Source organism: Bactrocera dorsalis, chromosome 2 (assembly GCF_023373825.1).
Source record: "Bactrocera dorsalis isolate Fly_Bdor chromosome 2, ASM2337382v1, whole genome shotgun sequence".
Lineage (NCBI taxonomy): Eukaryota > Metazoa > Arthropoda > Insecta > Diptera > Tephritidae > Bactrocera > Bactrocera dorsalis.
In genome coordinates this window covers 4,205,474-4,232,500 of record NC_064304.1, presented here as the reverse complement: position 1 = coordinate 4,232,500, position 27,027 = coordinate 4,205,474, and the positions used below count along the sequence as shown (strand labels likewise).

General features: G+C 40.4%; 2 protein-coding genes across 17 annotated transcripts in view; one reads left to right on the top strand and one right to left on the bottom strand.

The window, feature by feature from the left end:
* Positions 1-137: 137 nt before the first annotated feature.
* On the bottom strand, positions 138-25,824 carry LOC105225809 (caspase-3). 2 transcript variants are annotated; one of them, XM_011204442.4, is made up of 5 exons: positions 25,591-25,824; positions 1,328-1,689; positions 1,089-1,264; positions 860-1,013; positions 138-671 (listed from the first exon to the last, which is right to left on the bottom strand). In XM_011204442.4, exons 2-5 carry the CDS (start codon positions 1,656-1,658, stop codon positions 283-285), a joined length of 1,050 nt encoding a protein of 349 aa, XP_011202744.2. In that variant the 5' UTR covers positions 1,659-1,689; positions 25,591-25,824; the 3' UTR covers positions 138-282. The 2 variants fall into 2 exon arrangements, with proteins under 2 accessions (XP_011202744.2, XP_011202745.2); XM_011204443.4 differs by lacking the exon at positions 25,591-25,824 and adding an exon at positions 23,092-23,245.
* The window catches only part of LOC105225810 (collagen alpha chain CG42342), a 208,451-nt gene continuing 186,730 nt past the window's right edge, over positions 5,307-27,027 (top strand). For 4 of the 15 annotated variants that reach the window (XM_049449494.1, XM_049449488.1, XM_049449482.1 and 1 more), the window contains exon 1: positions 5,312-6,097. The gene's annotated coding sequence lies outside the window, so the exon portion shown is untranslated. Of the gene's footprint in view, positions 6,110-27,027 lie in introns of all 15 variants that reach the window. The other 11 variants (XM_049449487.1, XM_049449491.1, XM_049449477.1 and 8 more) reach the window with 8 other exon arrangements.

Below are 27,027 nucleotides of genomic sequence, written 5' to 3'. Positions count from 1 at the left end.
GTGTTCGCACTCTCACAAGTATTTAAGAGAGATGGCTATATAAAGAGAAAGGGAAAACTGTTTTGAAAAAAATGTATCCTATACAGCGGCTGGATTTGTCCGACATATAGTTCTATAATAAAGTTTACCAGTTCTCATGATGTATACATAGATCTTTATTATTCAAAAACTTATAATTAGGAAAACATATGAAGTCTTGACAGAAATACGAAGCACAAAACCGTAAATGCCAAAAAGAACAGTAAATAATAATAATGATGCTTTCCTCGGGAATGCTTGCGTTTAAATATAATACTGCGGACTGATTGGTAGTGCAGAAAAATCTGCATTCGTATTGAAAATCCGATGTATTTTTTCCTCAAAGTCGTTCTCCACTTCGTCATCTGGTAGATCGTCGATCTTAGCGTCGGCATTTTTCGGCTTGACTCGCAGGTAGAATGTTTTGGTGAGTGTCGACATGAAATTCGGCATTTCCTTCTTTTCATTAATCGATTCATTGTCGCTGTAGGATTGATATTCGTACGCCACTTTGCGATTAACGGCGGTGAGTAGTCGCAGCAATTCGACTCCAACGGTTTGTGCTTCCTTGCTCTGTGCTGCCTCATTCAGAATACTGCAAAGGCTCTGTATGAACCAGGAGCCGCTTACGCTATTACGAAACGAGTAGTAATCTGCAGAAGAAATACAGACATTAAAGAGTAGGCACCAGTTCTTAAAGAGCAAGTTACTTATTACACAAATGTTAGGATATATAATATTAAGTTAGTGGGAAAGAGAGAAAGAGATAAGTAGAGTAAGCGCATACTCAACTCAGCTAAAGGCCTTAACAATAGAGTTTATATACGGTTTGGTGATTTACCTTCAAATGTGGAGTACATAACCAGAATATCAGCTGTTGTTGGTATGGCATACATGGTTCGGTCGACCGTTGCGGAGCTTGGGAATACCGCTGCCTGAAAAAGGGCTCGTGAAGTTATCAACACTGGCTGCTCTATGCGTGTCCCGCGACAAGCCTTAAATAAAAACGGTTAAAATACGCCACGCATTAAAATGAGTAAACTTTTAATGTATCCACCATTGTTTATTACCTGGATAAAAAATAATTTCGGTTTACCCAGTAAAGTGGGGCATTTGTCACCGAGCAGCGGCTCCCACAACTCTTCGGTTGAATAAAAATCATCGGCGGCGCATACTCTGCCTTTATCACCATGTGACATCACGACCACAACGAAGCAATCATATTGACTGTGATCCTCAGCGGCCACTGCACAAGAGAAATGGAAAAATGGAGAATTTGCTCATAAATTTTGAGGCACGAGCCACTCACCTGAATTCAAAAGCGTTGATATTTTCTTCTTTTTCAAGTCATTATAAACGCGCACTTGAAAGCCGTAATTCTCCAAAGAAGCTGTAATATCCTTGCAATCCTTCTCGGCACCGTTACGTGGCCTTTGACCCTTGATATTCTTATGGTTGAGCACTATGGCAAGTCCGATGTGTAGATTATCTGTTCTGTAATCGACCTCTGTCGTTGGTCGTGAAATTATTTTATCGTTTTGTGAAGCTTTGGAGTTTTTTGGCTCGGCTTCTAGTTTTTGTGAAGATTTGCTTTTGTCCTTCTTCTTACTGCCGAAAAACGAGATATCCCGTTCGTCCATTGTGTAGGGTTGCTTTTTTGGTAGGGTGGATCTGAAATTAGATATTTATTCTGACATGAAATTCAAGAAAGATTCATCTCTAACAAGCAGATTAGATTTGTATGATGACGAAGTAATTGTTACTTGGAGTTTTACCGACTGGTCAGTTCACTATAAATAATTAAGAATAAAAGCTGTAATACTTCGAGATTATTCTATCGATGCTAATAATATAGCTTCGGTAAAAAAATTATCAAATTATTTTATTTGCTTCCATTATCCTTTCTAAGCGATTCCAACTTTATGCTTTCTTCAGACTAGATAAGGAAGCGAAGCAAATGAGTATGGTGGTGCACAAGGGCGAGACGAAATTTCTCCTGTCATCAAATATACAGTCGTCGCACTCGGGACTGGCACCCACGTCACTGTTGACAGCCATAACTTCCAAGTCGTAGATAATTTCTTCTATCTTACAACCAGTGTTAACACTAACATTAATGCCAGCCTCGAAATCCAACTCAGAATAACTCTAGTCAACTGGTGCTTCGAACTTATCGGAAATCTCGACGGAAAAAGACCAAGCTCCATTATTCCCGTCCTGCTATATGGTGCAGAGGCATGGACGATGACGTTTATCTGATGAGTCGACGTTACGAGGTTTCGAGAGAAAAGTTCTGTGAAAGATTTATGGTCCTTTGCGCGTTGGTCACGGCGAATATCGCATTCGATGGAACGATGAGCTGTACGAGATATACGACGACATTGACATATTTCAGCGAATTAAGAGATAACGGTTATGCTGACTAGGACATGCCGTCCGAATGGATGAAAACATTCCAGCACTGAGAATTTTCGACGCAGTACCCGCCGAAGGAAGCAAAAAGAGAGGAAGACATTGACTCCGTTTGAAAGACCAGTTGAAGAAAGACCTGGCTACACTTGGAATCTCCAATTGGCGCAAACAGCGAAAAGGATAATCTACTAGCGCGTTGTAGAAAACTCGGCTATAATCGCGCAAGGAGTGTCTACGTCAATAAAGAAGATAAAGCCGTTCCAGATAATCAGACCTGATCATAAAGGGTGATTTTTTAAGAGCTTGATAACTTTTTTTAAAAAAAAAAACGCATAAAATTTGCAAAATCTCATCGGTTCTTTATTTGAAACGTTAGATTAGTTCATGACATTTACTTTTTAAAGATAATTTCATTTAAATGTTGACCGCGGCTGCGTCTTAGGTGGTCCATTCGGAAAGTCCAATTTTGGGCAACTTTTTCGAGCATTTCGGCCGGAATAGCCCGAATTTCTTCGGAAATGTTGTCTTCCAAAGCTGGAATAGTTGCTGGCTTATTTCTGTAGACTTTAGACTTGACGTAGCCCCACAAAAAATAGTCTAAAGGCGTTAAATCGCATGATCTTGGTGGCCAACTTACGGGTCCATTTCTTGAGATGAATTGTTGTCCGAAGTTTTCCCTCAAAATGGCCATAGAATCGCGAGCTGTGTGTCATGTAGCGCCATCTTGTTGAAACCACATGTCAACCAAGTTCAGTTCTTCCATTTTTGGCAACAAAAAGTTTGTTAGCATCGAACGATAGCGATCGCCATTCACCGTAACGTTGCGTCCAACAGCATCTTTGAAAAAATACGGTCCAATGATTCCACCAGCGTACAAACCACACCAAACAGTGCATTTTTCGGGATGCATGGGCAGTTCTTGAACGGCTTCTGGTTGCTCTTCACCCCAAATGCGGCAATTTTGCTTATTTACGTAGCCATTCAACCAGAAATGAGCCTCATCGCTGAACAAAATTTGTCGGACGTAAAGCGCGAAACACATTTCGAACCGAACACTGATTTTGGTAATAAAATTCAATGATTTGCAAGCGTTGCTCGTTAGTAAGTCTATTCATGATGAAATGTCAAAGCATACTGAGCATCTTTCTCTTTGACACCATGTCTGAAATCCCACGTGATCTGTCAAATACTAATGCATGAAAATCCTAACCTCAAAAAAATCACCCGTTATTTGATCAGATGTTTAGTCTGATCCCCAACTCCTATCAAGTTTAAATAAAAAAAGACATAGTGCATATTTTTGGCCAAACTAAAGTCACTTTACCCTCTCACTTTCATTTACTAAATCTCAGGTTCGACTGGTAGGCCGTTGTAAGCTGCATATCAACACCTACACCATCAATGAGTTATTGGCATTTATTATTATAAATTCCGATGAGTGCGCCAATTTGATTTCGCCACCATTATTAGCTGTCTAACATCTCGTGACTGAAGTATTTCCCGCCCAAAAGCGGAAGCACTCAGTGCCAGAAAGCATATTCACACAGGGGTTGAAATGCCTTGAAAATTTCGAGGCATGCCGGTTGTTGCTGTTTGCGAACGTACTGTAGCGCGGGCGGAAGTGGGTGGAAATGTACGGAAATTGTAAAAATTCAACGCAGACATTTTGAGGAAATGCGCAGAAATTACACATTGCCAATAAAAATCTAATTAGCTGATAAAGCGGTAAATAACTGTGACTTCTGACAACCACAATTTGACAAGTAACTGTCTTTCATCACTTGATGAGTATGCAAAGAGTGGGTGCGTGTGTGTGAGAGCACGTGAGCATAGAGAAGAGCGGTGTGCGCACGACGGAAACCGGAAATGATGACGGTAGGAAGACCGGGCACTTCGGCGCGCAAATCATAAGGAAAGTGAAATTTTGCATTGCGCAATAACGCAAGAAGCCTGCAAGCGGTGGACGATTTTTTAGGGAAGTTTCAGGCGGCATATGACAGTGTGAGATTTGACAGACAGTGAGAAAGCCTTCAAATTTTAAAAGAATGAAGTAATATATACCATGGCGTCTACGGAATTCATGTGTATGCTGAAAAACTGGCGTAGACACCATTTATGCGGTTATAGCTTAGTTTACAACAGCGCGCCAGTCGTTATTCCTTTTCGCTCGTTGGCGGCAATTGGAGATTCAAAGTCTCCACCTGATCTTTCCAACGGAGTGGGAGTTATTCTTTTTTTCTTCTTTCCTCGGTAGGTACTGTGTCGAATACTCTCAGAGCTGGACTGTTTTCATCAATTCGGCAAAGGATCAAAAATCTTCCGCAGAACCTATCACTCGAAAACTGGAATAATGAGTGACTTATAGAGTTTGGTCTTTGTTCGTCGAGAGAGGACTTTACTTCTCAATTGCCTACTCAGTCCGAAGTAGCATCTGTTGGCAAGAGCTGTACATCTTATAAAAGATTGTACCTTCTCTATACCGCTCTGCAGCTGAATTCAGACTTGTTGAAAGATATAATATATAAGGTTTTATCGAGCATCTGTAAAGAGGATCTCAGCTTTTGCAATTGATGCTTTGAAAAATCGATAATATTTAATAATAATGCTTTGATAACCTAGAAAATTTTCTTTTCCCCTTCTGGTTATGGTTAAATATAGAAAAACTGCTATTAAAGTGTTCGAAATCTTGCGGAAAGTAGCCTGACTGCAGTTATCATTTCTCAAGGTATAATTTGTCTCATTTGTCATTAGCATGACGTCTAAGTGGTCGAATGAATATTAATATTTTCAATAATGTAATTAAATTTGACGGATATGACTAAGATTACGTGAAATTCACGATTCATAAAATTCAAGTTTTGTTCTAAGTTCACATAAGTGAGTGCCTACAGTACTGTCGCGAGTTAAGCAATTGAATCCAGCTAGAAGTAAGTTCGCACCACATGATGCCCACATTGACTGCACACAGCAGTGTTTGTTGATTACGCTCTCTCGCGCTCGCAACCAACGAGCAGCCATCGGAAGTCGCACGAACGCCACCGCTACCGACTGTTTCGGACTCAACGGCCAGGCAAACGCAACATAAGCATTCAGTCGAAGATTTAAAGTGGTTTAATATACATTTGTGTCGACGGTTACGGACGCAACGCAGAAAAGTCCACAATATTCGAATGCAGTGCAGCAGACGCGCTAAAGCTGTATGCAACAACAAAGTGTGCGCACGTTGTTAATAAATAAAATTGTTAGCAATAAAAATAGATAGCCAAATAAAATGAACCATAAAGAAAGCAAATCAATCTATACAAAATATCTGCACACAGATGCGGTGCTACAGTGAGTGTAAAAATTCCGGTGCGTAGAAGAAAGTCTAGTGAATTGTGAGGAAATATTGAAAGTGGAGTGTCCGCGTCAAATAAAGGAGCAAGTTTAAATTCTTAAAAGTTAAAGTGAGTGAAATGCATTATACAAGGCAATAACGTGCCAACAACAACAACAACAACAACAATATCGCAAACGACCGAAGTTAGTGCAAACCAAAACATAAAGAACGGCAAGTCCTAGGCGGGGTGGATTACAAATCAAATAAAATACACACAATCCGATTCGAGCGGAAGAGGCGGAAAATAAAAATAATAACAACCGCCGTGCGGCGCAACTGAATTGTCAAGTAAGAACAACGGTAACTACACAATAACAACAACAATAATAACAACAAGTAGTAAAAGCAATTCGAGCAGATGGTTGGCAAAAAGAAGAAAGCAATCGTGGGTGTTGATGTGAGTGAGTGTGTGCGTGCCTGTGTGGGAGGGTGTAGCGCGAATTGGGCGAATGTGTGCTAAAGGGAATGAGCGAACAGGCTATAAACACAACAACGGAATAACGCGCGATAAATGTGAGTCCTGCTGGTGAGCGCTTGAGCTTGCAGGCAACAATGGCAGGCGGCCTGCGGTGTGTGCATGTGTGGGCGCCTGCTTGAGTGGGTGCGCGAGTGTGCTAGTGTGTCTAGGACATTTGTTGGGCAAAGTGCAGTGGGTTTAAGTGCCAGCGTCAGAGCGTCACTGCGGCTGAAACGTGTGCCAATTAACGCCGAATCAAAATTTCAAAAATTTGCAAGTAAAATTCAGCAGCATTCTCGGCGACAAAGAATCACGGTGACTTTATAATGAATTTAGGATTTATTTAGCAGGCATAGTATATCAACAGTGCAGCGTGTTTGTTAATGAATGTATGCATTTTGTATATAATTTGGCAGTGAAATGAGTTTTATGAAAAAATATAAAAATTTAATTGAATTGTTTTTTTAAAAAATCATTATAATTATAATTTACGCACTTCCTTAAACAAATTAGTAACCTTGTTTTGGTAATATCGGTTTTACCAATATTTTCAAATCATTTGTTGTGCAATAGCTTGGCGCTGAATTAAAAATTTAGGACTACTCAATTCGAGGAAAAGATAAACGACTGTCTATAAGCATTTAATATTAATTTTAGGTATATTTTTTGTAACTCTAGAGTTCTCGGTTCAGCCCTAGAGGTTTTAGTTAAAACCTTTCATATAAAGTACCCATGTTTTAAAGTTTGTAGGCAGGTTGAATGTGTGTCTATTAAACGGGTTGTCTTCTTCAATACTAAAAATAGCGGCGCTAACTTATGTCCTTAATAGAATGCGAATGCCGTTGATATGACTGACATGGATCCCGATATGAAAGTAAGATCAATATCGTCATATACACATATGTATGTACATATGTGATAGGTTATATACTAAATTCAATCAATATTGTAGAAAATGATCAAATGACTGGAGTCACTTAGCACCTGCCAATATATTGTTAGGCAATTTTTTGTTCACCATTCCAAAGAATGAAGCCTTCAGACCATATAAACCCCCAACAGCAAAACTTTCCATATTTTTTTTGTGCGAGTCTATAAATTCTAAGATAGAAGAAGCTTTAGTATACTTTCGGGTATGTATTTTTTTGTTTTTTTGGATCAAAGATACCGTTATTTTTACGGACGTTATGTACGATTGGTATCGGTGGCTAAAGATGCACTTACTTTGGGACTACGCCCAAGCAGGACTTGCGGCATAGTACGCATTCTTACTAAACCCTGAACTCCGTCGTCATCGCTTGTATTCGGCACACGGGACTGACGTTATGTATTATATCGTGGAGTCTAGTTCAGCTATTTGGCTCTTCAGCCACGCATTTTCGCCCTGTCCTGTTAATCTCCTGTTTTCGCTACGTTGCCACTCTTTCCTTCTTTTGCATAGCTATAGCTGCTCACGCTCACACTCTGTCCCAGACTACCTTAGATTGGATCATGTAATGCACGATGTTCTCCGGCGTCCCTCGATCGCTTATCAGGAACCTGTGAAGGGTATTATAGCACCAGTCCATGCGAAATAACCTTTTTTCCTGATTTTTTTATTTGTTTTTATTGGGTTCACAAATACTTCCGTTTTTGGATTGAAAATATTTGAAAGAGTCATGAGAGTGCAAGTCTAAGATCGAAACCAGGAAAATTACGAAATTAAATATGCATAGTTTATAACAGTACAAATAATAACTAAACCGTTGTCTCAGTTCTCAGTTCGCACAATTAAAAGATAAGGCATATTTACATTTCCTTCTTTTTATACTCGCATTTGATAGTAGTCAAACAACTTCGAGCATGCGAAAGCATGAGCTTTTGAGTAATTTATGTGTCCTGCTGGGCTAAAAGGAATTAAATTACTTATTTGCAGTTGTGGGCGTGTGGCCACACGCGCCTGAGCAACTATTGCAATTTTATTGCACTTGCTTTTATTATTCAAGAAAAATTAATTTCAGAGCAAATACGTTTGCAAAAGCTTTTATGAGCACACACACACGCCAACACATATGGTTGGCTGCGTGTGCGCCAATCGGTTGTACAATTAATAGCCAAGAATTGATATGCTTAGACTCGAAGCCTTGGAGTCGTAAACTGAGCGCACCGAAATCATCAAAATACGGCTCGGGCAATGCAATTCTCGACTAACGCCTGACTGCTGCTGACTGGCTGACGAACGGGCTGTGTGACGAAGTCACTCACTGCTGCAGCTGCATGGTCGGTCGGTCGTCAAGCTTTGACTGGTGGCACACCACAGCACTTCATAGCAGCGTGCTACAACAATAAAAACGCCTAAAACCACTGCCCTACTTCCACCCCCAAACACACACCAAGCAACACATGCAGGCTGTGCAGGCTGAGCAGCCCACATTTCACGCTTATCCTGCTTGCGAAGCACTTGGAGCGCGCACTGCCGTCGGCTAGAGCGTGGCGGACTACGTAGTACTTGAAGGCACTTTAACCACTATCAAAGTGGCAGTCGCTCGAGTATCGTCAAGTGGCCCGGAATGGAGTAACGAAGGCATTGACGCTCTGGCATCATTGTCGCCTTGGATGCGATGGCTGCTGCCGACGTCTGTCTGCCCAGTCGATGAGCAGGCAACCATTGACATACTTACCGCAACACCCCATCGACAATGGTTGGCAGGCAGCAATTTCTGCAGCTTGCAAATAAATACGAGTACAATAAAAACACAATCTCGCCGGAAAGTGATTACAGACTGCCAAGTGAATAGTCCAAACCATTGGACTCGGCAACTTGCCTTTTCGCTTCAAAACTATCCGGAATTATATTGTAGTGCCTCCACTCGTCCACTCAGCGGATTGAGATCTGTGTGTGGGATAGGGAGTGGGCAAATATTTGAATTTGGATTGATTAGAGGTTGAAGCTACATTTAATGGGCTCCGGTCGCCCGCCACATAATAAGTGCATAACTGTAAAAATGTGTATTGGTGTTTTTGTTGCTAGTGTGGCTGCAATGTTTCTTTTCAACTTGACCACGTACTAGCAGTTGGTGCAGTACTCTGCAGCTTTCAGCTCTTCAGCTTGGATGGTTACTGATAAGAGTCAAAGGTATTCAAATGCAATTTCTATAGAATTCGTTAGACTATTCGTAGACTACTGATATTTGCAGTTAGTTTTTGGTATGTTCGATGGTATCCGAAAATTGGAGGAAACTTCTAACCCAGTTAGATTTTCATTCATGTGGAAAAGCGTTTCGTTGACTTGATTATGTCAGGGTATTAGTAGATTTGAGAGTTTGTATAGGTTGGATATCGCTAATAACTTCAAAGTTCTAACATAATATTTGTTGTCATTTCGAAATCGTTGTTCCTGTGCGAAATCGTTAAAAAGTGAAATTATGGAGGTAATTTCATCCCAGCGTATGAAGAACTTAAGTGGCGAAATAGCATTGGCTTTTCTCTCAAAAGGCAGCATTACCAAAATAATATATTTCATTAAGAAATTCATGGTTACCCTCGAGCTACTACTTAGGGATTGTACAATCAACTGATAGACCGACGGCTTGAAAACGTCGGAGGAAATTGGTGCAGGATTCACATGACCACTATCAGTCGATGCGTAGAGATAAACCTCCAACACAACTATCGCACAGTCAAGTGGCACTTAAAGCAATTTCTGCGTACGAAATCAAATCGCTACTGATGCAGCAGTGTGTAGATCGTAACCGCGTGCACATTATCTGGGTGCCCGGTCACAAAGGTATAGCCGAAGATAAACTGGCCGATGAGCTCACCCGCTACGCAGCATCCACTGACTTGGTAGGACCTCAACCATTTACTGCGGTTGGAGTCATAAAGAAGATGGTCGGAAAGGATGAAGGAGTGGGCAGGGTGAGTTATTGGCAACAACTCTACAACTTTAGCAGGTTTACATATGTAACCAACCTCCCAAGGGATGAACTCCTTCTACTTTCTACACTGGCTAATGCAAGCTAAAGAAGCACTTTTAAAACATATTCTGCGACATAGAGCCTGAAATTCTAGAACACCTGCTAATTGACTGTTCAGCAGTCTGTAGACGCAGGGTGACAACCCTTGGATCTATTTTTCCAAGCAGGGACCACCTCGCCTCAATAGCACCTAGCAATATATTGGAATTTATCAACATGATGGGGCTAAGTGAGTAGTTGTAACATAAGAGAGGGCACAATAGACCTTAGGTCACGTTGCAATCCTTATTTACTCATCTATCTTAGGATGCTTCTTAATAAACACATATACGAGGAAATTACTGAAGCGATTTCGATACGAAGGAAGAATATGAGAAAAAAAAAAGACTGGCAGTCTCTTCAATTCATTTCTAAAAGAGAACCTTATAATATTTTTTTTCGGATTATGAACAACTATTAACATTTGCGAAACCTCATCTATAAACCTCCAACTAGTTCCTATATATTCCTCAAATAGTTTATGTTACTTGTCGTACCACTAGTCTATAAAATCGTCGGTCTTTAAGTTAATTAATTGAACAGCTACGAAGAGAATCAGTGCTGTAAGACCTCAAAGAACATTTCTACAACAAATATAAATACAACAATTCGAGGCAACTGATTGTGTGTAATTGAGAAAAAGGCGCGTTGAAGCGTTACATATTTGACTTTGCACCAAACTCACGCCCGTTATGGCGTTATGATAGAAGTTACAACAACACAACGCACAGCGACTTACAACTGGCCGCCGCAATGAATGAAATGAAACGCACAATGAAGTGGCATGAAGTACTCACCAGTGAAGAACTGAAGTGGAGTGGAGTGCCATTGAATTGCGATGAGAGGAACGATAAAGCAACTGGTACAGCGGGGGAATGCGGCAAGGCGACAGCGCGGCAAAAATCCGTTGATGAAATAAATGTTGCTGGTGGCGCGGCAGCTAATGTACCATTCCCGATGTTGCCACCGATGCTGCCAGCCACTGTCACTGCTGTAGATTATGACGGCTGTTGGGTGATAGCCGATGGTGGTGGTGGTTTGTGTGATAATGAACGAAGCAACGGCGACGATGACAATTTTATGAACTCAAATCAACCCTCTCATTTGCGCGTTTGAACGGCGCAGCAACAACAATTGACTAGAATGGTCGGAAGTTTAACTGAAAGTCAAGTCGAGCGAAATCAAATGCAATAAATGCTACTCTATAAAATGCCAATGGGTTACGTACAGCAACGCCGCGCTGTGCTATCAACACAATTAGGAGGCTAAATTGAGTAACCGGAGGCGCGACGCGTTATTAAGCCTCACAACAGCGGCTCTTACACACACACACTCACATTCACAAACATACATACATTTATACAGCTATGTACATATGCGTAATGGTGGAAACATGCTATGTGGCAGCTGTGGAGCCCCAGCGGCTATGGGCGGCAACAAGCGAAACTCGCGCGGCAGCAGCGCGTCATTAGAGCGCGAAAGTCGTCCAGCAGCGGTAAATGCGCCATGCTACATTTGTTCTCTGATTGTGTTGTTGCGACTGATGGGGGGTTGTGGCAACGCCGCGCGACATGAGCATGAATTTCTGAATTTCTACGGGCAAAATTATCCCGCTATTTGTGCGCGTTGTCAATGAACCTGCTGCCGTGACTAAAGTATAATTGCTGCAATCGCTCGGCGTTGGGAATTTTCCAAGTGTAGATGTCAAAATAGATGAAAAAATAAATACTTAAAAATATATAGTGAATGATGCCACCCTTTAGCCAACGTGTGTGCACAGTTAAGCACCAGCGCACATACTGATGCACTTAAGCAACGCTGCCAGTGAAGCAATAGAGCACAGAAGTCTGCTTTAATGATAACAACCGACATATCACATTTATTGATAACGGCAAAGCGAAGTGAGTAGCAGCAGCCGCTCACCACTGTGGACTGTGGGTGTCCATTGCACAGCAGCGGTTGTAGCAGCGTCAGCAACAACAGCAACAACGTCCAATCAAGTGTGCACCCCATTCAACCATTCAACAATTCAGCAATTCATTCGTTCCTTCCTTCCTTTTACTTTTTCGTCGTGCTTCCTGCCTGGTTGTTGTCGCCGTTGGTTGCTGTGTGTAATTTTATAGTCATAACAATAAACCTTTTATTATAATAATAGAAAATACTGAAATAATTTGGAAGCTCTGTATGCTGTGTGAGAGCGCTCAATGTTGCTTTAGAGTTGTCGCTACAGCTTTCGATACTTGCAACATGCGAACCGTTGTGAGTGGCATGCAAATTTAGCTAACAGGCGGCAGTGCTTGCGGGCACTGTCTGTGATTTTTGTATGACTTGCTTTGTATGGATATCTTTTCATAATTTTTCATATGATATTCTCATAGAAGCATACCAGAAACCAGTTAAGCGAAAGCGAAACCATAGTTAAAGTTTTGATATGTGGAGAGCGTTGAATTTGACTAAAAATTATAACATGGAACTTCTAATGTCAAATAATGCAGCTTTGATATTCATATCACCGTGTTTACGAACATTTTTATTCAAATATTTCAACCGTCAGCTTAACTAACAGCACGTTCGTAAGCCCAACTCGTTAGTGTACGTCTGTCAATACTACTCTTTTTGGTTTAAACAATATTTTTATTATTGACAAATTTTGCCACTTCAAAAACATATAGTAAATCTACTTCAATTATGGAAAGAAAAGTAGGAGGAAATGAGACAGCAAAATTAGCCCACATTTCTCTGATTTCTTTGCAGTAAGTGAGACTGCGCTAAATCTTAAAAAGACCAGTGAAAAGAAGATCGACACAGACGACATCTTTGTCGATTTTAAAGCTGCCTTTGACAATACGAAAAGGAACTGCCTTTATGCCGCTAAGGTATTCTCGTAAAACTAATACGGCTGTATAAGCTGAAGTTGAGCAACACCAAAAGTTCCATCAGGATTGGTAAGGACCGAGCCGTTGGATACCAAGCGAGGTTTCAGAGAAAGCTACTCCTGGAGAAAATAATTAAAGCTACAGATCTGAATAGAGAAAGTGCAATCTCCTATAAAAATGTAACGCCGATGACATTGATATCATATTCGTTCTGCTTTCTCCAGACTGAATAAGAAAGCGAAGCGTATGGATCTCGTTCTGAACGAAGATAAGACGAAATACCTCCTGTCATCAAACAAATATAGTCGTCGCATTCGCCACTTGGCTTCCATGTTACTGTCGACAGAGTCCGTTGTGATTTACGTGAGTACCTGCCGGCGACGGCCTTACCTCACGGTGCTTTCTAGAAGCACATAGAACAATACAATGCGTTGATCAGCGCATTCTGCACTTATACCTTGGTTCTAATTGGTTCAGGTGGATAGGGACACCTTAGCCGTCTTTGTCAGGTACGAGGCCGACCTAAAACCTCTGCCGCATTTTGGGTCCGTCACCCGGCCGCAATGCCACTCCACATAGGACTGAAAATTTTCAACCCTGCCTGCTTTTAGGTTCAGATCACAGCCACCACGAATCTCCACAAAGGGCCAAATCTAATGAGCAGATTGGAGTGAACTCCAAGGGCTAACTGCTCCCCGTGGTACCAGGTTAAAGTCTCTGTCCTTGTAGCTTTTGCTACTACCAGTTGAGCTCCCAAAATCCCAAACTCAGTGACTGGTGACATTTGTCGCTTGAACAACAAATGCCTTTATATTAGGAATTAATGTAATATAAAGTCTATAATATCATTTCAAGCTGAGTATTATAGCACTATTTCTGACACAGACTACGCTGTCATTTCAATTTGTCTTAAGTTTTATTTTAAATATAGTAAAAGCAGAGCGATATCTCGGTGCGTCCCAATTTCTATGAAGGAATTTATTTTAGCTGAAGCCTCTTTTTCTATGCAAATATATTAAATCTGTGCGTCTCGAATGCCTAAAATCGTGTAATCGTTTTTCGAAGCAAATCCGACAAATTGAAGAACGTCCATAGATATTCTACCAAATATTTCCGATTAACATATGCAACTATGTATTGAGGGGATATTCTAGTTTAAAGGCCTGAATTTCGAGCGTTTCTTATTATGCGAACTTGAAGTAGCGGGGGAAAGAAAGGCCGTGTCCTCCCCGCCATGATTTCCACCCTTGTGGTAATCTGAAGAACAAAAAAATAATGGATTCTTGAAATAGTACGAATCTCGCTATCTTAAGAAGGTTCCAAAACTTTTTTATAATATGGCATCTACTCAAAAATAAAGGTTAATTTTTTTCACTAAGTTTTTAACTTTGTCGTTTTTTTTTAATATTACAAATTTCCATTTTTTATTTCATATTTCAATTGAATCGGCTGATTAGAACGTGACTATTGTGTAAAGTGTATCGAAAAAAGTAGTATCGATAAATATGCGTTTAAAGTCTCACCTCTAGTCGCCTTTCTTCATCTAAAACGGTCCAATTCCTACGACACTAAATCAATTATAACTTCGGAAATAATTTGATTTTTAAAAATAACTTTTAGGAAGATATTTTTGAATATCTAAACTATCTTATCTTGAATTATGACAAAAAATTTGACTTAATCATATTTCTAGACTAGAATACCTCCTTAACCTGACCAAAGATTATCCTTAAGAAACACCACTTCTGTGCTTTCGTAATGTTGTTTAATTGTGATTATTTGTGGTCCTTAAGGCTGATTTCTTCTTTATTGATGTAGACATCACTTACGCGGTTATAACCGTAAATCTTATGACTGCAACAAAAAAATTTGGAATAGATTTCGAAAAATAGGGGTTTCCATCGGCTATATTTGCACGATAAGATTTCAATGAGCACTACTATTAAAAATCTAGGGGCAAGCACAATGAAAAGCAGAAACCTGGACTTTGTTTTCGTTTTTTCTTTTGAGTTCAAACATTTTTATTTTTCACATTAAATTTTCTCAAATCCTTACGCCCCTCGCGATATTGCCAGTACATACACACATACATATGCAGAGTATTCTGGGGGAAAATTCTAAGAAATGTCTGGTGAAAAGGGAGAAATTTATTCTAAATTATGCAGTAATGGCCGACATTCTACGAAATCAGCAGACTGTTGGCGTATAAAGCGAATGCGCCGCTGACAAAGCTGCCGGGCGGAGTGCGCACGGATTCATTCACTCATTAAATGCGCCGTTTTGTGAACGGCAATGCGGCAAAGCTAATGCGAAGCTGTTGTGCAGGCAGGCATGTGTGCGTGTGTGTGTGTGTGACACTCGGAAAGAGCGTAGGGCAAATGAGCGGTGATGCCTCGCTGTCAACGCTTGAACGGAAGGTGAAAATTAAGAAATTACTGCCGCATAATGGAACGACTGAGTATAAATACATTTGTGCGCGCGTGTGCGTGTGTGTGTGCTGGCGAGTGTATTTCATAAATAACGGTCATGGAATACTCGTATGACGACTGATGGGGCAGCATACCTGCTATGTGGCAGCTGCTGTGTCGTAAATTGGTTGCGAAAGAGCTTTTCAAACTTGTGCGCGCCACGGCAGTGTGGCAAGTAGGCACAAGCTGCTGCACATACATACACACATAAATATGTATGCCTGCATGTGTGTATCAAAGATATGTCGGCATGCCGCACTTGGCGCATTTTTATGTTTTTGCGCTGTCACATTGCTGCTGCAGCTGGTTGCTCCAACTTGCAACTTAATTACGCGTATTTTTGCTGACTTGTCATACATGCCGTTTTACCAACATAAACTCGGTTGTTGTTGTTGTTTACGTGTCATATGAATTTTTTCGGGCTCTTGAACCTCCAATTGCACACACACACACACATACATAGATGCATTCGTGTAGTTGAAGCGACATAAGCCAAAAATTTCTGCCACAATGCAACTCTGTAAGCGCGTTTAGTTTTTGTTTTTATTAGTTTTTTGATAGCCCAAGGTTGATTCGGTTTCCAAAAAGTAAAAATGCGCTGAGATACACAAACGCGGTCGACATGAGTGACTAAGTGCCGCTGCAAGTGCCACCGTCGTCCGCATAATTAATTTAGCGCGTAAAAGGCCTGCGCAAAAATGCAAAAGTTACAACAACACTAACAACATAAGCATATCAAAAGCGAAGTGTCGCTCAGAAGTGCAGCAACCGCATTCGTTTGGTAAGCCCACAAATGCAACAAATCACTTAACTGCCGACTTAACGCCGTTGCCTAAGTCGCATGATGCGGCAGTTGGGCGAGAAGAGCCACTGCTTTGCTTTGTCAAAAGTCAAGCTAAGCGAACCCAAGCGGAAAAGTTTGAAATTTAGTGGGAATGTGTTTAAGAATAATTTTTTTGAACTCAAAAATTTAGAAATAAGAATATAATCGGATTTTAGGCGGTAGAGTTGGAAGGAAATTGGTTTTAATCACTTAGAATCGCTTACTAATAAGCGCTATGTGAACTTGACAGTGAAATACAATTTCTAAAATTTGGCACTTTGAACTTGACTCGAGCCTTACAGTGGAATAGAGCTTCCAAATCAGTCGAGTTATTCTAACACGAGTGGTCTTAAACGCTTCTAGTATTGTAAAAGAAACTCCGCAATCTGATAAAAATCAGTGTTTGTAGACTCTGCTTGCTTATCAACTTCCTTACAATTTCCCGACGGGCTTACAGCGCTCGCCTCACGATGCAATTACGTGTAACACACGCATTTAGAAAGGCTTAAATCTCTGCATCGGTGGCTTAAAATTAAGCTGACAACAAAAGATTGCTGCTGCAGCGTGTGCCGACAGTAGCAAAAGGCACAAAAACCGGCACAACAACACCAATGCGGAAAAAAACTTACAATAACCACAGTGTGGCTGGCGGGTCGTATTACACATTTGAAAAATTGCATGCCACCGGAGAGCAGTGCAAATTACTTAAATGCCCATTTGTGCGCACAAAAGCCCCAGAAGAATGTGGAGGTGCGATGTCTCATGAAATGTGTACGAGTATGCATATTCATACATGACCACGGTCTACACGTGTACCTTTATATGTCTACAAGTAGATATGTATGTATATATTTATATAGTGAAGGTAGTCGGCATTTTTTTTTAGTGGAACTTAAAAACTTTGGGAAAATTTACGTACTCGTAGAAATTGAGCTTGAAAGTACTCGGATTTGATATAAAGGTAAAAGTTGAAGAGAATAATGAGAAATTGTTAATCCACTAAAGGCTTATTGTAGAGATTTTTTACATTTGTTGTAAGGTTTTGCGAAAGTTAATCCTGTGGGCTCCAATTTTTTATTGCTTTCTGATATTTTTCGTGACTCAGGTTGTCTCTGCTACAATAAACTCTGAGTTTATATAAAGAAAGTTTCACAAACTTTTTCTTGAAGACGCCAAACTCTTAATTTTTGGTCCAAACCAACGGTACTTAAATGACGGTCTTTAATTTCAATACTGTTTTTGTTGTTGCTTAATTATTCATTTTTGTTTTATTATTTTTCTTTTATTATTTTAATATCAATAATTTCTATTGATTCTCCCGAAGCTGCAATTACTAAATCTTGGTGGCACACCACCGGCTTAGAAAAATGTGAAAGAGGTCTTACGTCGATGGCATTGAGCAATACGCCTTCCGGTGTTCGGACGCAATTTACTTCCGACAAGCACTGACTGCCATTCATAGCGGAGCCATCACCGACTCCTTTCCAGTGAATGGTCCGATCTCGTCGAAACAGCACGTTTCTTGGGCCTTCCGTTAGATGGCAGCGACGACAGCCATGTATAAACCTTACCATCCTAACGGGGATTAGGTAATCGTTAGAACAACAAAAACCGCATTTTAGAGAGCTCGCGCAGGTCTTTATCCGAAAATCTCCGGTAACCACTGCTGCCTTCAACGAACCCATATATAATACATATAGTATAAACGTTTCCTTGGATTCATTGTATTCATAATACAAATAGAAATAGGCAGATGGCTTTTAAGCCCAAAAGTGCAAATATCAACTTGAAATAGCAACCACAATTTTGAACCACCCTAATGTGTATATTTGAGCAAAGGAAGACACATGAAAAATATACCTGGTCATCGCCTGTGTCTACCGCACATTCCTACCATCACCTTTGCGCCCAACTTTTTCGGCAGCTAATGTGACCTGCTGCCACCGTATGGTTAGACTGGTGGTGGCGTTGGGTGCGCCGATGCTATTTGGTAGCATTTCTCAGTGTTGAATGTGTGTGCGCCTTCAGCATGCGACCGAACGGTTCACCGAATTGCTTGCCGTACAGTGGAAGCATAAATGCTTAAGCTCACTTGCTGTGCGCACCTCGTGCTATCTGCATAAGTCATCGCCGGGCGCAATGAGCGTCTGTCGCTGCCACCGCTGTCGCCTCCTTGCCACATCGTCATCGACTTGTGTTTGCTGACCGGCTCGTCTGTTTGCCGTGCGATGTTCTTTCTTCGCCAAACAAACAGCGCCAAAGCGTTCTCTGCGGCTTTCAGCCGCTGAACCGAGACGGCTCAGGACACAGCTACACAGACGCCTCGTGTGTGTTTTCTTTCCTTTTCAAAGTAATTTTCTGTATGCAGCACAGTCCACAGGCCGCGTCCGCCATTCACTCGGCAGATTGACCGGCTGATAGTCAGGTGGGTAAGATGCCGTTGCGCGAGACCTTTGCCACGCTGCCGCTGTCGCTCTGTTTACATTCTGTCTTTTGTTATGGACAGTAATTGCTGCCGCTGTGTATTGCTGTATTGTGTGTCGTGGTCGCTGGGTTTTCACACCATTTGCGGTTGCACTAACGCACACATGCGGCCCATACATATTCATGCGAAGTCATTTACATGTGTTTCGAGTTGTTGTTTGCCTGTTCTCTGGTCACAACAGCATGCGTAACAGCGCACCTTTGCACCCAGATGAGATCAGTGCACACACATATATATATACATAGATATGTATGTATGTATGTGTGTCTGCAGTGACTGGCTTTCAACGTCGGCTGGGTGCGTTTAGCTGCCACTTTGCTGTGATATATGGGCTTGTGTGGCATCCACTTTGAGCGAACAGGTACACATGTACATTCTCACATTTCATCATAACTTCAGGCTTTAACTGCGTCTGCACTATTTACCGTCATACAAGCGTGTTTGAAAACCTGCTTGGGTAAACTAAGATTCTGCCGGCTGCTGCACGTTTATTAGTTAGAACCCAATTGCAATCCTTTCGTAGAACACGACTGCCTTACCTGACTGCAATTGATTGTTTGGACATATGTAATCTACTGTAGACATGTGTGAATTCAGAATTACCAAATTGCTAGTTGGACAAGAGTTCTTCTCGAAAATTATGTATTGTATTTTTGGATTGAAGCACGTTACTTAATTTTGAGTAATTATTGCAAGAGTGGTCCTTTGCTCGCCCGTGGAGCCAATACAAGAAATGTGAATGAAAGAGGAATGAGTTTTATGAGATATAAATATCTTGGAAAGAAACGAAAAATTTGGACCTCTAAACGGAAAAGCGCTTTTTCTTCCTAAAAAAATTCGAGATACTAAATGCAGGCAGGTTTTTCTCTACCTAATCTTTCCAATTAAGTGGTGCTCTCCTCTTCCTTTGCTTCCCCAGGCAGGCACTGCGTCGAATACTCACAGAGCTGCAGTGATTTCATCCACACGGACAACAAAACCTATCCAGCGCAGCCGCTGTCTCTTGATTCGCTGAACTATGTCAATATCGCCGTAAATCTCGTTCAGCTCATCGCTACATCGAATGCGGTATTTGCCGTGGACAATGCTGAAAAGCCTATACATCTTCCTTAGAACCTTTCTCTCGAAAACTCTTAAGGCCGACTCATCAGATGTTGCCATCGTCCATGCCTTTGCACCATATGCAGAAAGGGAATCATGCGTGACATATAGAGTTTTTTCCAGAAGTTTTTTTGTCAAGACTATACATGCTTTACATTTGTAAATTTAAAAAATTATCTACAACTAAAACCCCCGCGTGTAACGTAAACTTAAGTGCTGACCTTGAAAACGAATGTCTAACGAACTTTACACAGTTTCAACGTCGGTCTATACGAAAGACTTGCAGTAATGAGAAAAACTTTGACATATCACAAGACATTTATTATTCACCTGCACGTATTTCGGAAGACAGCCGCGCAGAGTTATCCCCTACAAATGCGCACATACACATACACATATATATGTGAGTCGTGAGTCTTAGCAACTAAACTTGGAGCATTTTCAGTTCCTATCTCATGTAAAAGATGCTAGCAGACATTGTTATTGCCAAACAGCTGCAGGAGATATGGACTCGTTTACTCGCACATGCACATACATACATACATACATAGATAAGTATGAACGTTGCAGCGACGCGCTGTTATCCTTAGCTGTACAGCATTAACTTCTATTTGTTTAGTAAACTAAAACCATCACCGCAAGTCGCTGTCGTGTTTATCTATTTGTGCGTCTCTCCTTTCCCGCGCTGCTGGTGCAACAATTCGTGTGTGTATATACTTACATACATAGTATTTAAGTAAATATATATGTATATGTGTATATGGTTATAAGTTTACCAAATCACAGGTGTACATATATGGTTACTTATATACTTGGAGCGGGAATACTTTTCGGACTCTCACACTATATGCATATGTATGTATGTGTGCCTAGGTGAAATTGCTGTAACATAGTATTATAACGACGTAAATTGTCATATCTGAGAGCTCGTCTTATTGAGTTTCCCGGTTTATATCCGTTTTGTGCATTAAATATACATATTTGTTGATAACAAAATACCGGTTTTTAGAATCAAAATGATTGTTCGCGCGAGGAATTTAAATACTACTGAGACCGCAGTAACTGGTGAAGTTAGTAATATCTCAACTTGTTCTCAGGTATTGAAATCCGACGATTTTATATTCTGTAGGTCATCATATTACCACGATATTAGCCTTGAACTCATTGAAAATACGTTCAGGGCTGGTCAAAGAGGGCCTAACTTCTCTATCAATAGCATTAAATATCTTTGTGATAAAACTGTTATGGATCCCAGGCAACAACGGAATCGCAGGAAACTGTAAAGCTGATGAGTTAGCAAGTAAAGGCAACCTAGAATTACTATTCGTAAAATGGAAGCGGGTCGGTGCTCCCGAATCCTCTTCTGTTGTACTACTAGACAGCTGGACTTCGCGGAAGCTTGGCTAGGGCTGGGCCAGCGTCGATGCAAGCCAAGATCGATCGCAAGAGATCTATGTATACATCACTGTGTTTTCAGTAAGGCTAGCCTCTCCCTAGAGGGGTTTTAACGGGTATCTATTGGAGCAGGAACGCCTAAAGAATACGTAAGAGTTTTAACTCATTACTGAAACAACGAGAACCCGACTTTCAAGCCAATCCGATCAAAACTGCCGTATTTGCGGTGAATCTGAGTTAGAACTATCAGAGCTTAAAATAATACTTGAAACTAAATAAATTAGTGAGTCAGATAGTTAACGTTACAGAACTTAAGGAAACAAATACGAATGATATACCAAAATCCATCGTACATTTACCGGAGATGTCCAACTCTGCTGACCGTATTGCGAAAAAAGGTCGAATTGACAGCTCTCCAAAATTTTCGTTATTCGAAGTATGGTACAATAGACCTAAGGGCGTGGTACACTCTTCGTCTATCTATGATATAAGCTTATAGTTCTGGTAGCTAGTTGCATTCCCTCAAACACCCATAGGTAGTCGCACCAGTAAAGTATGCAATCACAAGGCCAAGAGCTTGAAGAGCCTTCAAACTGACTGAGCCGCTGCGCTGTCTGCTCGTTCGATTCGCCGTTGTTTACTCAGTTGAGCTTGTCTGTTTATTTGCAATGGTGTGCAGTTAATTGTGATTCCGCTTTACTTTATTAAGCACCTTTTTGTTTCGCTTCAACTCATACACACGCACAGATGTGTGGCTCATATGCGTCGGTTGCACGTTCAAACGAGTTGAGGCAGAATGCCGTAACCAAAACAAAGAAGGTAGTAAAACTCCATGCCGCGCACGCACAAACATAAACAAGTCGAAAGGAAATGTGGCAAGAAAAATTGTACTTAAGGCAAGCAGAGCCGGTGTCCCATAAAGGGTGGGCCAAATTAAGGTTTTCGTAGTTGGGAAGAGCTACTGCGCAAGTTGAAAGCAGAAGCGGTAGAGCTTTTATTTTTTATACATGTATTCTCCAAATCTCATAGACAGCTTAGCCGTTTAATTGTCAAATTATAATTTTCTATTTATTTATTTATTTATTTTTCGATGTCGCGCTGATCGAAGCCGAAAGGGTTTTATGTTATTAAGTTAAAAATGTGTGTTTTTGGTTCACCCTGTAACGCATATGAGCATCGTTACAGTGCATTTTCAGTCAAAACGGCGTGCGGCAGCAACGCTCGCTCGTAAAAATTCCTTGCAACACCACAGCCAGTTGTGAAAATTTCGCAGAAAATAAAGGAAATGGAATTCAAAAAGAAAATCAAAAGCAGGTAAAACAAAAATTAAGGCAACGCAGTTAGAGTTATGCGCGTGCACATGTGTGTGTGTGTGTGCGTGCACATTGCAGCCACCGAAATTCCGGAAGCATTTGGTGCACACAATTGCGCGGACGCCGCTCTTTAGAAGACTCGTGGCAGCAAGTGCTGGTTGATTTCCAAATCACACACACACACACACATATATACAAAGTACGAGGACGTGTGCTGCAGTGCAAGTGTAAAATTGAAATTCCAGAAATGAAGCGCCTATATATACATTTGTATGTATGTATACGCACCCTGTAGGAAAACGCGCTTGTGAAATGAAATTCAGCGCGCACAATAAAGTCTCTATAAAGAGAGTGGAACTTGCAACTTACCGCTATAATTAGAAGCTTTTATTGGCCAGTAAGCTGGAAATCGGCACCACCCGGTACTATATGCTTCTTTCTAAATATATTCAGTCACTCTGATTTGTTGCGGGTCATGCAACATGCGCGCTCTACAATAACGTTTGTACTGAAATTGGAAACCACTTGCAACGCCAAAGGCTTTTAATCACTCCAGTCAAGTGCCCGATGAAATGTGTATGCAAGTCGACTCTTACACATGTGTGTGTGTGTGCAATGGTAAATAACTGTAAGCTTAAGTGTGTGTACACTTCTTGAAATGCCATTTCGCAATCATTTGGTTTACGATATTTGCAAAATGAAGGGTTTCATGGAGCCTCATCTTGGCCTTTCAATTAGTTCAATCAAATTGCTAAATGACTTTATAACGGCGCAGGGTCTTGTGTGACGCTATTCCCGTTTTATATAACTGCAAATGTATTATTTGTTTGCTTATTTTAATAAAAAATGTATGAAAATTAGAAAAGCCCTAGTTCACTGCCAGACCCATTTGCTTTGCTTCCTTATCCAGTCTGGAAAAAGCAGAACTAACTTGAGGCCAATGATATCAATATCCTACGCCAGCAGCTGAATACTCTTATAGAAGAATGTACCTTCCCTATTCAGCACTGCAGCGCGAATTATTTTCTCCAAGAGTAGATTGAAGCAGTCGTACGATAGGGAGTCGCCTGGTCTGAAACCTCGTATGGCATCGAACGGCTCGTAGAGGTCCTTCCCGATCCTGATGGAGCTTTTGGAATTGCTCAACGTCAGCTTAAACAACTGTATTAGTTTTTCGGGGATACCAAATTCAGACAGTGCTGTCAAAAGCAGCTTTGAAATCGACGAAGAGGTAGTGTGTCGCGTCTCTTTTCACGGGTCTTTTCCAAGACTTAGCCCATGGTGAATGTTTGGTCGGTTGTTGATGATAAGGTCCAACCAGTTTGTTGACGGTGAGCTTTAATCTTTCACACAATACACTCGATCTATCCAACGGCAGTAGGCGCAGACTGTGGGGACTCCCTCTTTGTGGATTGGACAGACCTCACTTAAATTCTAATCTTTTGGCATGCTTTCACAACAAATTTGTTTGGTTCTAGGAAATCTGATTGTGGATTGGTTGATCTGATCATATATATGCCACAATAGGAACATTTTTAGGTTATGTTCAATGTTTCAAGGCCAGTAAAGAGGAAGAAGAAGATTCAATGAGGACTGCTATATACAGTTCTTTGTGAAAGCAAAAAATAGTGATCTAACAATCCAATAATCTATTTCAACCGGTTTACCGAAATGTCTGAAAGGGCTTAAGATCTCGCAAAGGTTCTAAAATTAAGAAAGAAGTATTGAGATGTTTCTACTTCGACCTCGAGATGTTTCAACCTCGACTTCTTGCAAACAGCTTGGATTTGGTAGGATTCTCAAGCTTATCACGTGGATAGCGATAGTACAAAGAGTAGGAACCGCAATAGTTAAGGAAAGGCTAAGCTTACTAGCTTACTACTAAAGTAAAACGCACGAAGAGAGGGGATTTCTGACCCGTTTCCATTCTCTCTTACCTACTATTCCGTCAGCTTTGAATGGCCTTGACACTCAGACCCGTAATATCACGAAGTGACTCAATGCCTTTTATAGCGTGGTTACGAGGCATGCCTTAACTAGCCTTAAATGACTTCTCTAGTAAAATAAACTTCATATTTACTTATCCAAAATTTTCTTGAAAATTCTCATTGGAAAACCCTCTATTTCAAGTTTATAAATTACATAAAATACACATGTAAGTCTAATTAAATATGAGATTTCTTGTCAGTATTTGAGAATAATTAAATTGCAATGTTTGCTCACCTTTGCAAACGATTGCTCATTTAGTTGGCAAGAAGTCGATACTTCTAATAAATTCACATAAATTTTACATAAGTGTGTTTGTTTACAAACACTCATTGGAAGAGCTCAATAAATAAAGCGGTGAGAGAGCATTTTTTTGTGCTCTCTGATCGGCAAATTCGCTCGCAGCCAAACAAACACTTCAATTTGAAAATGAATAATTAAAAATGCATACATAAATATGCATATATTAAATGCACTTCTAATCTACAAACGGGTGGCATGGTTCATGCGAAATACTGGTGATTCGTGTCATCGATTTCTGAGAAAAACCCAGCTAAGGTAGATAACAAATATGATAAATTTACAAAGGCTAACAATAATATTCCGTGAACTTTATAATTAAGGGCTACAAGAACTGAAAGACGTTGTTTTCTTTTTATATTTTCTGCAAAAATTACACAATCTAATCAGCAGAAAAAAAATACACGCGCGCAATGAATCACCCTTTATAAATACACATTTCACCAGCGTATGTGAAGCGTGTGGTTTCCATCAAATATTTGACAATAGCGTAAACGAACGAAGATACAGATATGCACATATGTATGTATATAAGAGTGTAAATAAACACCGCCAAAATCAATGCGATCACCAAAATCTTACCTTAAACTTGAGACTTTATTGCTTTGCTGCTTTATCAGTGGTAAACTGACTCTTCTGCGTCGGCAAAACGCACGTTTTTTGAGTTTGTTTTGCTTTTTAGCGTCTGATTTCTGTTTTCTTTTCTTCTTGTTTTGATTGAATTATCTCTGAATTATCTCACGAATCGCTCACTCGCACGCTGTTTCACCGCTTCCAAAGCGATGCTAACCGACCGAAAGCGAATTTCAGACTGAGCAAATCGCTCAATGTTTAGCTGAGAGTAGCAAAACTGCACAAATGACAATAAAAGATTAAAAATATATGAATAAGCAATGGCAAACGCAAATACTCAAGAACATATTATTAAGTGTTGGTGAAATTATTTTTCATTTTTTTACATATACCGGGGAAAAACAAGTACTAAATGTATAATTTTTAGCTACAGTGGCTCACAGTGTAAATCCCGAAATGTTTTAGTTAAATTATAGAGCAAAAGTTTGTAATACCCGGAAGTTACCGTAGGAGATCTTATAATGAATTCATGTAAATGATCAGCGTGGGAAACTGTTCGTATGTCTGCCTTTAATGCAAGCGAAGTAAACCTTCAGTTCTTGTGACATGTTCTTTTCTCCCTCATTTGTTGGTATTACCGTTATCGGACTACTATATGTTATACTAGGGGTATTCAATCAAAGTTAAGTTTTTGTATGGACAACATTTTTATTTTATAAATTATCTTCACAAAATTTGTAACCGATTTATTGAAGGCAGCACTAAAATCTCCGATATTGTTCCGATCAGACCATTACGGTATATAATTGTCATATAGTCTGTTTTTATACACTTGCAACATGTTGCTACAAAGTATAATGTTTTGTTATCCTAACTGTTGTACGTATCACCTAAAACGAATCGAGATAGATATAGTATTATATACAACTGTCCGTCTGTTCGTTGAAGCAAGCCGTGTTGAGTACAAATTGAGATATCTTGATGAAATTTGATATACAGATCGGACCACTGCCACGCCTACAAATCGCCATTATTCGAAATCACATAAAGTGCCATAACAATGAACTGAATCAAGATATAAAACTGTTATTTGATATAGGGTATTGCAATAGCTGGAGCATTTGGGGGCAAACATTTTTGAAAAAGTGGTCATGGCCCGCCCTAATATGTTTAATGTGCATGTCTCCTAAACTACTTAAGCTACAACAACCAAATATTCCAAGATCTCCTACCGACAGTGTGAAAATGGATGAAATCGTAGAATACTCCCGCTCACTCACCATATAACGGTACTGTTAAAAACCACTAAAACGCATTAAATCCATAACTAAATACACCAGAGGCATTAAATTTTTCTACTGAAATGATACAGAGACCTTTGCAGAACCCTGTGTGAATATTGGACAATGGGCGTGGCACTGCCCTTTTTTGGTGAAATCCTATATC